This window comes from Panthera leo, chromosome D1 (genome assembly GCF_018350215.1).
Source record: "Panthera leo isolate Ple1 chromosome D1, P.leo_Ple1_pat1.1, whole genome shotgun sequence".
NCBI lineage: Eukaryota > Metazoa > Chordata > Mammalia > Carnivora > Felidae > Panthera > Panthera leo.
Window position 1 is genome coordinate 102,911,091 of NC_056688.1, and position 13,717 is coordinate 102,924,807.

General features: G+C 45.0%; 1 protein-coding gene across 1 annotated transcript; it reads left to right on the top strand.

The window, feature by feature from the left end:
• Nucleotides 1–9,119: 9,119 nt before the first annotated feature.
• LOC122200014 (olfactory receptor 9Q2-like) lies at nucleotides 9,120–10,144 on the top strand. Its single transcript, XM_042905422.1, has one exon. It carries the CDS (start codon nucleotides 9,120–9,122, stop codon nucleotides 10,062–10,064), a length of 945 nt encoding a protein of 314 aa, XP_042761356.1. The 3' UTR covers nucleotides 10,065–10,144.
• Nucleotides 10,145–13,717: the final 3,573 nt, after the last annotated feature.

Here is a 13,717-nt window from a genome sequence, read left to right on the forward strand (position 1 = left end):
TAAGCCAAAACAGCATAAAGCAAAGAAAAAAATTACCATTAATTTATACGGAAAAAAATTTTCAGCATTCTCAGCAAGCCCAAAATAACCTCTCTTGGGCTTTTCTGATACCTTAGGACACATCTTGCTAACAGATGCACAAAATAAATCGAGACAAAGCACAGATGCTCACAGACATTGTTCGGAGCTGCGGCGGCTTGATGCTGAGAGGCTGAGTGTAGTTCCTGGGGAGGGATCGTGGCAGGGCCACTCTCCATGTTCGAGGTGCATGCTGAACGCTATTGTCACCTTTTGTCATTTTTTTTTGTAAACGTGAAGATCCTCTTTGGATGTCTTTCAAGTAGCAAAAGCAGGTGCGAATACAGGTCTTTCATAAAAGTAAAGTGGGGCAACGCGAAATTTTGAAAGGTGAAGAATACCAGTAATGGGATTTTAAATTGGAAGAAGCAGCTGGAGGACCGGTCAAAGATTCAGGGAGAACGAGTACAAAGGATACTAAATTTAAGCTCACTTACAGTAAAATAAGACACATTAAAATCTCCAAAGACATTATGTGTATTTCTAAAAGACAAGATTATTTAAAATGCATATTATAATCATCATAAGAAATACTAGATCCATTCAATAGTGGCTTGTCTGGTTCTTAAAACCCAGGTTGAAAATGCATAGCTCCAAAAGACGGACAGTTAATAAATAGCTCCCGTGTTGACTGTGTTACAGGTAGTGGCAAAAGGCAAAAGCTAAGAAAGGAGCTAGAAATCTCCGATTGGTCATGTGAAGTTACCTCCTGATTGAAGAGACACCATTGGGTCTGTGTGAGTGAGAGCAGTGCACCAAAGAGCTGTTTGCTCTCTTGGAATCTTCCAGAAGGCAGGGAGCACACCATGAATTGAAAGGAACTGCTAAGAGAATGAGCTGCTAGGTCTAAGGAGACAACTTATGCTCTTTCTGATGAGATTCTAAGCAGGCAGTTAAGGTTGCTGTTTAAGAAGAAGGGGCCAACTGAGCTGTCTCTAGGGACTAGTGGCCACAGAGCCCCAGTGTTGTACATGGGACTTGTCCTCTATAGAGAGAGTTCAGGGAAAGTTAAGAAAAATGTCCTAAGGTATCCACTTACGTATGGAAGGGCAGACATGGTTAAATTAGTTTTTTTTAAGTTCATTTATTTATTTTGAGAGAGAGAGAGAGTGCGCATGTGTGTGCAAGGGAGGGGTAAAGACAGAGGGAAAGAGAGAATCCCAAGCAGGCTCCACACTGTCAGTACAGAGCCCAATGTGGGGCTCGATCTCATGAACCGTGAGATCATGACCTGAGCCGAAATCAAGAGTCGGATGCTTAACCAGCTGAGCCACCTGGTATCCCAAATTACATATTTAAAAAAAAATCTTTTTAAGTTTTATTTATTTATTTTGAGAGATACAGAGACAGCACAAGTGGGGGAAGAGAAGACAGAGAGGGTGAGAGAGAGAATCCCAAGCAGGCTCTGTGCTGACTGCGCAGAGCCCAATGCAGGGCTCGAACTCATGAAACCTTGAGATTATGACCTGAATCGAAACCAAGAGTTGGACGCTTAACTGACTGAGCCACCCAGGCACCTCAAGTTAAGTATTTTTAAAGAATAGTTGATAATATGAAGGTTACCTGGTTGTAAATAGGTGTTAGTATTTCCTTACATCTTGCTATATCTTGTGTGGAAGTCATTAAAATAAAGCAAACTGTGATTCTTTTTATTATTTAATATTTTTAATGTTTGTTTATTCTTTGTGAGAAAGAGAGAAAGCAGGAGCGGGGAGAGCCAGAGAGAGGGAGACACAGAATCTGAAGCAGGCTCCAGGTTCTGAGCTGTCAGCAGAGATCCCGACGCGGGGCTCGAACTCGTGAACCATGAGACCATGACCTGAGCCGAAGTCGGCCCCCTAACCAACGGAGCCACCCAAGCGCTCCTAGTTATTTTAATTTTAAAAGTCCCATTTTAATAGAAAATACATAGTTGAGGATTAATCGTTAAAATATGCATAGGGAACACTAGGCTATTTAGACCAGAAAATACCATCTGTGGGACAGTCTTGAATGTGGCTGTAATACCTAAAAGGAGAATAAAAAAAAGGTCTTCTGGGCAGATAACCTTGGATATCCAACTCAAGAAGTGGGTAGTGAGTATAACACCCTACCCAAATGCTCCTGGTCTCATGCCTGGCACTCAGCTGGATGCTCCCCCTCACCCTTCTCAGGTAGTTTCCTCCAAGGAGAACTCTAATACCATAAGCCAGGTCCTCCAGGAGCTATCAAAGAATGGACTTATTGGTATCATGGCCTCTCTGCTGGGTTCTGGACACACTCCTCACATTTTTTGCCCCAGCCCCGAAAGGGGAGTCCTGGGGACCACACTTCCCAGTCCAGGAGGTGGGGGAAGAAAGGCCACAGCTCTTCCAGAGGCAGGTAGGACAGGAGCAATAAGGCATGACTTGTGAGGTGTCAAAAAGGGGTCCGATTCCCTCTCAAAACCCCTTTCTTTGTTTTCAGTTCCTTTGCTGGAAATCACCTTGTGTGGCTTTCTTTTCTGGGGACCTTCGGGTGATGGAAAGAAGGCTGGGTGGTGACTGACACTAACCAGTGGCATGTCCTTCCTTAAGGGAGTTCCCAATTCTGTACCTCAAGTTTCTCCACCTGAAAAAACTGGGGAAAGGCTAGAAGAAGAGAATTCTAAGAGTCCCTTTGTGGTCTGGCATTCTATATGACTGGGCCTTAACTCTGTGAAAGTGTAAATTGTTTGAGAAGAGGACCCCATTATGCATTGTCAGCCGCTTTGTCCAGCCTGGGTTAGGACAAATGAGCGCCCAAGTCTAGGTGACGGAGAAGTATGGGAATGAGTGCTCAGGTCAAGGAAGCTGGAGTGGCCTGAGATGAACTCTGAACACTTTTTCATTTGGTATTTCTGAAAGTGAATCATTTCCCTTCTCATAGATGGTCAGGCATAAAGCTTACATGGCGTGAGAAATGAGTCCACCGACCCAATCGAAGGAGGGAGGCGGAAACTCAGAGTACAGTGGAGTGAGGCTTTAATCAACGTTCCTGTGAGAGCAGGTGTCTGATGGACAGGCACACCTGGGGCAGTTACAGCAGACAATTTATCTCCTAGCATGAAGTCCCGCCCCCGTTTCCTCATTGGCTGAGTACTACAGAAGTTACAGCCTTACCTGGACGTCGCCTATGCCCATACAAGGCAAGGAGTAGTCTGATTGGAACAAATGTACATTCCCTGAGGTGACGTAGAGACTTTCAGTCCTTCTTCCCTTTGCTCTTTGGCTCATGCTCATCGCAAAGCCCATGAAAATAAGCCGGAGAAACGGAGAGGGGAAGAAGAACCAGGAAGTGAAGTGTCTAAGGGTTCGGTACTCCATTGTTTTTTTTTTGTTTGTTTGTTTTTTGGTTTTAAAAAAAAGTTTTTTTTAACATTTTTTTTTTTGAGAGACAGAGAAGGGGTGGGGGAGGAGCAGAGAAAGAGGGAGGCAAAGAATCCGAAGCAGGTTCCAGGCTCTGAGCTGTCAGCACAGAGCCTGACACGGGGCTTGAACTCATGAACCGTGAGATCATGGCCTGAGCTGAAGTCGGAGGCTTAACCGACTGAGCCACCCAGGCACCCTGGGACTCCATTGTTGGGGGGAGGGTAGTTCATCCATATTTCCAGTAGGTTGCAAACTTGCTGTTAACTAGACAGCACAGCTTTCATTTGGTATTTCTGAAAGTGAACCATCTCCCTTACTTCTCATAGGTGGTCGGCCATAAAGCTTAAAGACATTCCCAAACAAAACTTGTCTTTCCAATGCCTTGTTGATGGCAGTTAGATCTGCAGGCAGGATGGAAACCTGAAGGCTTATACACCAGCGCCGGACACATCTGTTTCCAGCTGTGCCGCCTCTTGCTTCCCCGAGTCACTGCTTAGTCACCACCTCTGAGAGATCCCCCGAAGCCCAGGGGCCGCAGGAATTTCTCGGAGTCTCCTGATCTTAGTGTGGCAAAAATCTCTTCTTTCGTGTTCCCAAACTAGCATCCCTTCTCGTCTGGGAATCTGACCCTGAGTTCACATGGGCATTTCCACATCTTTCTGGGCTCCACCGACTGGCCCTGAGGTAGGCGCCTTGTCCCTTGGCCATATGATCTTCGAGACCTTTCTTGGAATTTTTCTTTTAACTTGGTATGAGAAAAGGTGATTTTCATCTTTTTTGTGGTGGGAAGGCTGGGGCATGTGAGGTGGGGACACAACCAGAGGCCCTTTGTTTTTCTACTTTGTGGAAAGACCAAAGCTGATATTCACAGACAGTCATGGACAATAGAAAAATTCCTGATGTCATGAGCGTTACCAGGTCCAGTTGTCCCTAAGTTCTGGCTGCACCCTTCCCTGCATTTCCTGAGGTTTTGAGAGTCTTGGGGTGAATTCATCTGTGTGTTCCAGTCACGTTGGGTGCTGGGCTTTTGTCACTCATGACTAAGAAGACCTCATCAAGAAGCCCCAGAGACTGGAAGTATTCCCGTTTTAGGATTTCATTCTCCACACTTGTGAGGAGCTGGACTGGATCCCTAAAGTCCTCTGGCTCCATCATTTGGGGAAGTTCAGATATAGAAGCTCTAAGAAAACTTCAAGACAACTTCTAAAGGAAACAGTGGAAGAAGCTTGTCTCAGGCTGCAAACCCCTGACAGAATTTGGCGGGGAGAAAGGGCAGATACGCATTTTTAAGAATTAGAACTGAATCAAGAAGCATTCACTTGATTATCTGGTCATCTTCTGTTTGGGCCTCCTCTGTATTTGGGGGAAGTAAGGGGCCACTGGGTAAGGTGCCAGTTAACCCGTTTGGCCTTAAATTATGCATTGGGAATCAAGTGAACTGATCCAACCACTGACTGTCTTCCTATTTGGGGACTACGGCCTGTTTGCCTGCGAATTGGAAAGAAGTCATTTGGCTTCTAATGTCCCCTGTAGTTCTAGCATCTTATGGGAGCCTCTAAAAATCCGGCAGTTCTGTAATATGTAAAGGGAGGATTGGGACACCAATGATGAACTGTAACATCAGGATAAATGCTTCCAAAGCCAATTTAAGGGCCCTAGACAGTCCTCAACCTTGAACTGGCATGAGATCCATCCACGTATGGATGGGGGATGATAACAGAGATGGATCCCAGGGTGAGAGCTGAGGATATATCCTCCTTACACCAAAACCTACTGTCCTTCCTAATGCTTCCTCCAGACTACGAGGCAGGATTCCTTGGCTACAAGGAACAGATATCCACTTTAGTTCAAGAAAAGAGCCTTTTGGAAGAAGAGAGGGTTAACCCTGGCAATCAACTCAGGTTGAGCTTTCTCCTCCTCCAATTATCTGTGCTTAGAAGGGTGAGGCCAGAGGGGGCTGAGGGCGATGCTGAGTCCATCCTTCCTCCGTGGCTGTGAGTAATACCTTTTAGAAGGAGCAACGGCCTGGACAAGTACCCCAAGAATTTTCTACCACAGTCTCCTCACTCTGCCATGTAGGTCCCATCTCCAAGCCCTGTCCCTTCTTTTTAAAAGGTTAGAAAGAAAGTAGAGATGTAGAAGGCAGAACTCGCCAACTATTCCCAAATATAGGGGTCCAGGGACATCCTCACGAGGGTTTACAATAGAGTACAGGAGTTCAGCGTGTGCATTCTGGAGCCAGGCTGCTCAGGCTCAAATCCTAGCTCTGCCCCTCACTTTGGCACCATCGGTAACCCACTCCAACTGTCTGTGCCTACATGTTCTCATCCCCTTAAAATGGGGCCAATAATAGTACCTAACTCATAAGGTTGTTTTGTGGATTCAGTCAACTAATACATCTATCTATCTATCTATCTATCTATCTATCTATCTATCATCTATCAGCATCAACAGCATCATCTGTCATCCTCTATCATCTTAGAATATAGGCATATAGGAAACAGCTTACGTGGTCTTTGCTATTATTCTATTGGATATCCTTATCACATGTTGGCTTAGCCACCGCCATGCCCTGAATCTCTAGATCGGGAAACAAATGTCGGTCAAATCAGTAGTTCTAGAAACAAACCTCTAACCTCCCTTCACTGTAGCCGTACAGGCTCCACTACTCACAAATGTGAAATTTTGGTCCATAACTTTTGAGCTTCATTCTGCTTTCTTTCTGGGGCTGGCCTCATGATGACTGAATTGTCTGAATAATTACCTGATAATGGTTTAAAATTCTACCAGAGCTTCCTGAAAGTGGGCTTCTGATGGTCTCAGCAGCCATCACAATGGGGATGGAGTGAGGTGGAATCACTATTGTTTCTGAAGCAGAACTACAGATGCTCAGCCACTGGACCCTCTTCGGGACTGAAGGAAAAGTCTTTTTTTAAAAAGCTCCTGAGGGACCGATCTGGAGGGATTTTACTCCCTGCCTGACCCCCTACCAATCCCTTTCACAGTAGGAGCAATTGCTTTTGGGCAAGCCAGTCTGCACAGACTTAAAGGAGCCAGATTTCGAGATGGTGAGTCATCAGGAGATGCCTTTTCTTGGAATGATTATGGCTTGGCTGTTTGGCATTTGGTCAATTGCTGAGCTTTTTCGGAGCTGTACTGCCTCAGGCACACCCATCCCTGGGAGCTCTGACTCTGCAGGATGCTAATCTGCTTTCACTGAAAAAGAGGTTTTGTGGTCAAATATTTGGGGGAAATGGTGGGCTACGAAAGGTGACAAGGCCTCTTAATTACAGGACCTCATAGATCGTTTAATACACTGCTAGGCGATATGAATTTCCACACGGAAGATACAGTATGCAGTGATTTCCAAACTTGTGAGAACGGTATACCTCTTTTCCTCCCTGGGCCCACCTGGGAAGCCTGTTAACAAGGAAGGTGTTGGGGCACCTGGGGGGCTCAGTCCATTAAGCGTCCGGCTCTTGATTTCTGCTCAGGTCATGATCTCACGGTTCGTGGGTTCGAGCCCCGCATCAGGCTCTGCCCTGAGGGGATGGAGCCTGCTTGGGATTCTGTCTCTTTCCCTCTCGCTGCCCCTCCTCTGCTCATGTACTCTCTGTCTCTCTCTCAAAATAAATAAATAAATAAACTTGAAGAAAAAAAAAAAAAAAACTAAGGTAGATGTCTGCACCCCATGACAAAAGAACTGTATCAGAATCTCTGGAGGTAGGATGATAGTATTCATGTTTTAAATAAATTCCCTGGGCCATTCTTATGCACCAGGAGAACCAGTTTGAGAACCAGCACTCTGGAGGAGAGATCGATCACCACTAAGAATTTGTTCGGTTTGCCTGGTAGAAGTCTGTTCACGACTCACATACACCTCGTGACTCGCCATTTGCACAATTGTCTTTCTGCCAAATGGCGAAATTTCAGAATCGCCGATTTCAGCATGTCTTGGCATCGGGGAACAAAGGCTTGTGCTTCCAAAAACGGTCAGAGCTGCCTAGAGTGGCAGTAGGCAAAGCCCTTGACAAAATTCCCAATAGAGATACAGGAAAACTTCAAAAAAGTACATTCCTTTTGGTACAAGGCAGAAATGAGGCAAGACCAGGAACGAGCCTTGTCAGATGCTGCTGAGTGATGGCAGGACAGGAGATGGGGCTTTTGGAGTTTGAAATCACAGAGAAATCATCAAAGATATTAGACACCTCGTTAGAAGTCACATGTAGATAAATTGCCCCTCCCTGGAGACTCCCCTTGGGGATCAATTCAGGCATGATGCTGGGACAGTGAATATAGGGAGCACTGTCAGCCAAGGTCTACTGGTGGATCAGAAGCTCAGGGAGAGAGGCTGGTGCCCTAGCCCTGCTATGCCGTCCGAGTCTGAAGACAGTCCCAGGAAGCTCCAGAGTCAGGGATTTATTGTTTTGTCAAAGGTGAGAAGAGAGGGGCTCCATGAAGTGAGAGCAGACATAGAGGTCTGGAAGCCACCTCACCACGCCTGAGTTGCTATGATTATGGACTCATGCTGTATTGTTGTTTAGTGAAAGGGAACGAAGACAGGGTAATTGAAGTCCAGAGGGGAAAAATGACTTGCTTAGGGTCATGCATCTTGTGTGGATGAATCAGAACACAGGTCTCTTCTGTATTGGCAGCTCCCATGGCTGCCAGATCTAATTTCTGTTCTTTGTTATTTTCCCTAATGGATCAGCTCAGTATTGGCCTGGCTGCTGGTGCATCGGGGAATGAAACAGGATCGAAGTCCTCCTTTACAGCCCTGCTTTAGAACCCTAAAGATTCCAAATCCCTTAGCTGAGATCCCACCAACAGCGCTTAGATACCAGACTGCAGAAGTATTTCTGCTTTCTAATTTGGATGCTTGTCTATGAGCAAACTACTGCGTTTTCCAGGACTGTGTGAACAACCAAACAATGCTTATGGAGTTTTGTTAGGTGCTGAAAAGAGCTCATGTTTGTTGTTTTGATTCCAAGGTTATTGCTAGTACTTACAAAAAGCAACAAATGAAAACCCCTTAATAAGCCAGGCAGCCAACCCTAAGTAGGGTAATAGCTATTTGTTAAACATGCCTGCTTTTAGACTGAGAATAGAAATCTTCCTTCCTACAGTCAGAGTCCATTGCTGATTGCTAATGTGCTTTTTTTTTTTCATGCTCCTTTGTTCAATAGAATATAAATTTTCCTTCCTTAAAACATTCATTTACGATTTTAAATAGCTACTATATATACGTCGAGTGCTTTTAGCTTTCCTGTACACTTTTGCATCTGTTTTAATCTATGCATTAACTTTATCTCTTAAGTAGGGCAGATATTATGATCCCCTTCTGGCAGAGGAGGAAATTCAGGTTCAGAGAGGTTAAGTGCCTTGTATAAGATCAAACAGCTAATTGGAGACAGAGTTGCAAATACAAGGGCTGACTTGGAAGTCAGATAAGCACTTGCTGTCCGTTCTTAGTGTAATAGAGGCGTTCATCAGTTTTCTCTTCTAGTGAGCTCTGTATTTGTCCATTTCCACTTAAACTGCAAGGTTTGTTCAAGTCCAGTGCCTCCCGCCAGACACCCAATTTAAAGCCTTCTTGCTGGAAATGACTTGCGCGTGTCTTCAGGGTCCCCTCACCTGGCTCTTGTCCATCCTCGCAGGTAAACCGCCGGATGGATGGCTGGGAGGAATGACACTGTAGTGACCGAGTTCTTCCTCACTGCGTTCCCAGAGCATCCCGAGTGGGGGCTCCCTCTCTTCCTGGTGTTTTTGAGTTTCTATCTCCTCACTCTGCTGGGGAACACGGGAATGGTCATCCTGATCCGTGTGGATGGCCGGCTTCACACCCCGATGTACTTCTTCCTTGGCCACCTTTCCTTCGTGGACATCTGCTACTCGTCCGTCACGGTCCCCCAGATGCTGGCCATGCTGCTGGAGCGCGGGGCAGTTCTGTCCTACACACGCTGTGCCGCTCAGTTCTTCCTCTTCACCTTCTTTGCTTCCATCGACTGCTACCTCCTGGCAATCATGGCCTATGACCGCTACGTGGCCGTGTGCCGGCCCCTGCTTTATGTCACCGTCATGACCGAGAAGGCCCGCTGGGGCTTACTGGCTGCAGCTTATGCGGCTGGTTTCTCCAGTGCCTTTGTTCGGACGGTCACAGCCTTCACCCTCTCCTTCTGTGGAACCAATGAGATCGACTTTATTTTCTGTGATCTCCCTCCCCTGTTAAAGCTGACCTGTGGGGACAGCTACACCCAGGAGGTGGTCATTATTGTGTTTGCCATTTTTGTCATGCCTCTTTGTGTATTGGTGATCTTGGTGTCCTACGTGTTTATCATCGTGGCCATCATGAGGATCCGCTCCGCGGGAGGCCGGGCCAAGACCTTCTCCACGTGTGCCTCCCACCTCACGGCCGTGTCACTCTTCTTCGGCACTCTCATCTTCATGTACCTCCGAGGCAACTCGGGCCAGTCCTCGGAGGAGGACCGAGCGGTGTCAGTGCTCTACACAGTGGTGACCCCCATGCTGAACCCCTTCATCTATAGCCTGAGGAATAAGGAGGTAAAGGAGGCGGTTGTGAAAGCCCTGAGCAGGTCAAAGTCTCGTGGAAGGCCCTAGAGGGACTCTTGCCAAGTATGTCATTGCTTAGTTTCCCTGTCCTTTCTGTCTATCCTCAACTTCCACCAATTGGGGGAGACTTTCCCAGACAACCCTACTTCGAATTGCACCCGAATTTCCCACCTCCACTTTCAGATTTATTATTCTATGTCATACTTGTCACCATCCGATGCACGATGTGCTACATATGTGATATTGTCTAATTCTCACAAACTAAAAGGTAAACTACACGAGAGGAGGCGTTTTTATCTGTGAAATCCACTTCTGTGCAGTCAGTGCCTCGCCAAGCACCTAGCAAATAAAAAACACCCAACAAGTATTTGTCGAATAAACACATTCATCTCTGGTTCCAGTGTCTACCTTTCGGTTCCAACTTCCTCGTCCTCAGGTTTTTTTTTTTGTTTGTTTTTGGTTTTTTTTTTGTATCTGCCAAGTGGGTTGACCTACTTTATAGGACTAGATTTTCTAGGATCCAAGGCAAAAAAGAGCAGGGCCCATGTCTGTCTTATTTGCTAGCATCTGTTGAATTCTGTACATCCCAGGCACAACACACACTTGATGAGTGGAGTAAATATCTTTGGAAAATCCAAAGACTTATCAGTCTTTGTTCGTTTTTTTTTTTTTTTTTTTTTGCACAAGTCACTTACATTTTGCAGGGTGGGGTAAAGCAACTGCACAGAGTGCATATTGGGGCCCGTTTTTCCAATATTAACTGCTGGGCAAATGTTCCCCTGACAGATCAGCTTCTGTGGCAGGAACAGAGGCAAGCGTGTTGTAGAAGGAGCTCCGGATTTGGCATCAAAGCGTCCAGGCGGTCACTTCTCAGCTGTATGGCTTCAGATTAGTTAGGGTTTGTCAGTCTGCTTTCTCAACTGTGAAATAAAACTTATTGAGCATTTACCCTCAGCCAGGTTTTGTGTGTATCACATTTATTCTCACGACAACTCGGTACATGTGGAGAAAAAGAAGGTGCTGGGTGAAGTTCTATAAATGTTAATTAATTTGATTATGGTGATTGTCCCAGGGTCTGCAGCCCAATGAGCACCAGTGGGCAGAAAGACCCATAGCTGATCGGTGGGCCTTTTCATTTTAGAACTGTCTGGAACAGTGTCTTCTGGGCTGACATTAGCCTTGGGTCCAGACACCTACAGACGTGGTGTTCACTAAAAATTTTTTAACTTAACTCTTGAAGTAATATACGCTTAAATACACACTTAAATTAATTCGAGGCACCAGGCTAAAGGCTTTACACGAATGATTTACTTTAGTGCCAGCAACTTGAGTGGAAAGTAATTCTGGTTGACCTCATTTTGCAAAAGGAAGATATTAGACCCACAGAGGTGATATGACTTGTCCAAGTTCTGCAGCAAGAAAGTTGCAGAACAGGGAGCACCTGATCCCAAGCCTCTCTCACTCGAAAAGGTCTGCTCACAAATGCCACCCCCCCTGTGTATTTCCCCCTGTCTCCTTCCCAGGCCCCAAGTCTCAGATGCAAATCATTTCAGAAGCGTCTGGGTTTTAGTTGCTTCCTCCAATAGGCAGTTCCTCAGTATGGTGCCTCTAGGCAGTCACCAACCTTGCCTTCGTGTTTTCCTGTTCAATTTCAGCGATTGCCTAAGAATTCAAGGTTCCTTTCCAAACACCGATCATTGTTATTTCTTACCATTTAATAGCATTTGATATATATTTAATTGTTTTGTTCTATCACCTATATCTATTTAATCTATCTATCTACCTATCTATCCATCTATTATGTAAGTATCTATGTATCTATAATCTATCTACATAACTATTATCTATCTATCCATCCATGTATCATCGATCTATCCATTATCTATCTATTATCATCTGTCAAATATGATCTCTGTTTCTAGGAGTTTGTTTTTTTAGATTCCACATACAAGTGAGATCATGAAGTATTTGTCTTTCTCTGTCTGCCTTATTTCCTTTCCAATGCAATGTTTAATAGAAGTAATGACAGTGTACGTTCCTGTCCTGTTCTTGATCAAAAGAAATTTATTCTTTCATCAGTCACTCTGTGGGTTTTTCATAGATGCCCTTTATTAGCTTATGGGAGTTCCCTTTGATTCCTAGTTTGTTGAGAGGTTGTTTGTTTTTTTTTTAATTTTTAAGTTAAAATTTTTTTTTAAATGTTTATTTACTTTTGAGGGGGCGCAAGCCAGGGAGGGGTGGAGAGAAGCAGGCTCTGCGCTGACAGACTGACAGCAGCAAGCCCGATGTGGAGCTCGAACTTCCGAACCGAGAGATCGTGACCTGAGCCAAAGTCAGATGCTCAACCAACTGAGCCACCCAGGTGCCCTAAGAGTTTTTTTTGTTTTGTTTTGTTTTTTGTTTGTTTTTTTTTTTAATCAGGAATGGATTTTGGATTTTGTGAGAAGATTTTTCTGTATCCACTAGGATGATCATATAGTTTTATTTTGTGCTTATTAATATGGTGGATTACATTGATTGCTTTCGGACTGTTAGATAATTCTTGTGTTTTTCGGATAAACTGTTCTCGATTACACTAAAGTATTGCTTGTATTATCAAAAAAAGTAGAAGACGCTCCACAGTATTCTTGCTTGGTTAAGAAGATCATAGATGGTATTGCCTAAAGCCAGATGCCAGTTTTAAAAGGCGGCTGTAGTTCTGAGTCATCTAAATACCTCTATTAAAAGGAGAATAGAGAGTAGCATAAGCAATGGAAGGAAAATGGGAGCAAAGAAGAAATTTGAGATGTTTTCATCTTCTGGGAAACATGTTCTGCAGGAGACAGTTTCCATGTGGGCTGAACTCTGAGGACACGGGACCAGTGAAGAGGTTGCTGGGGATGATGTCTGCCTGGGTTGACACGAGCAGATCACAAGGGAAGATCAAAGGGCTGACAGCTGGCCTCCTGTGGTATTTGAAACAGTCGATCCCTCTTTTCTCCTGGAAGAATTTTCACTCTCTTCCTCAGGAGTCCTTACACTATTTTATTCCGGTTTCCTACCTCCCTGGTTCTTGCTCCTCTGACTTCTTTGCTGGGTCCTTATTTCTAAATGTTAGAGTCCACACAGGGTTTGGTCATAGGTCTTTCTCTCTTTCTGTAGTTACCCCTTAGGTAATTTCATCCAGTTCCAAGGATTTAGTTCTTACTTAGAGTATTTATTTATACTTATTTTTTTTTTTAATTTGAGACAGACAGAGAGGGTGAGTGGGGGAAAGGGGCAGAAAGAGAGGGAGAGAGAATCCCAAGCAGTCTCCAAGCCCGGTGCGGAGCCGATGTGGGGCTCGATCCCACAACCCTGGAATCATGACCTGATCCAAAATCAAGAGCTGGATGCTCAGCTGACTGAGTCACCCAGGCACCGCTTCCTTAGAGTATTTAAATAAAATTCAAAGTCTTCACCATGGCTGTACAGATTTAGCCAGGTTGCGTCCCAAACTACCACCATGACTATATTTACTTCTCATCTCCTTCTCCCTCGTCCACCCTGTTCTGTGAGGGCACCACCCTGCTCTTGCAGCAAGATCCTTCCACTTGCTCTCCCCTTTTCTTAGAATGTGTTTACTCAGAACTTCTCATGGCTCACTCTCTTATTTTATTCAGTTCTCTACTCAAATACCCAAGAAAGGCTTTCCCCAACTCCTGCACCTCTCCATCCCAAAT

Coding starts and splice junctions, on each gene's coding strand:
- LOC122200014 (XM_042905422.1), top strand. CDS start 9,120: ATGGCTGGGAGGAATGACACTGTAGTGACCGAGTTCTTCCTCACTGCG.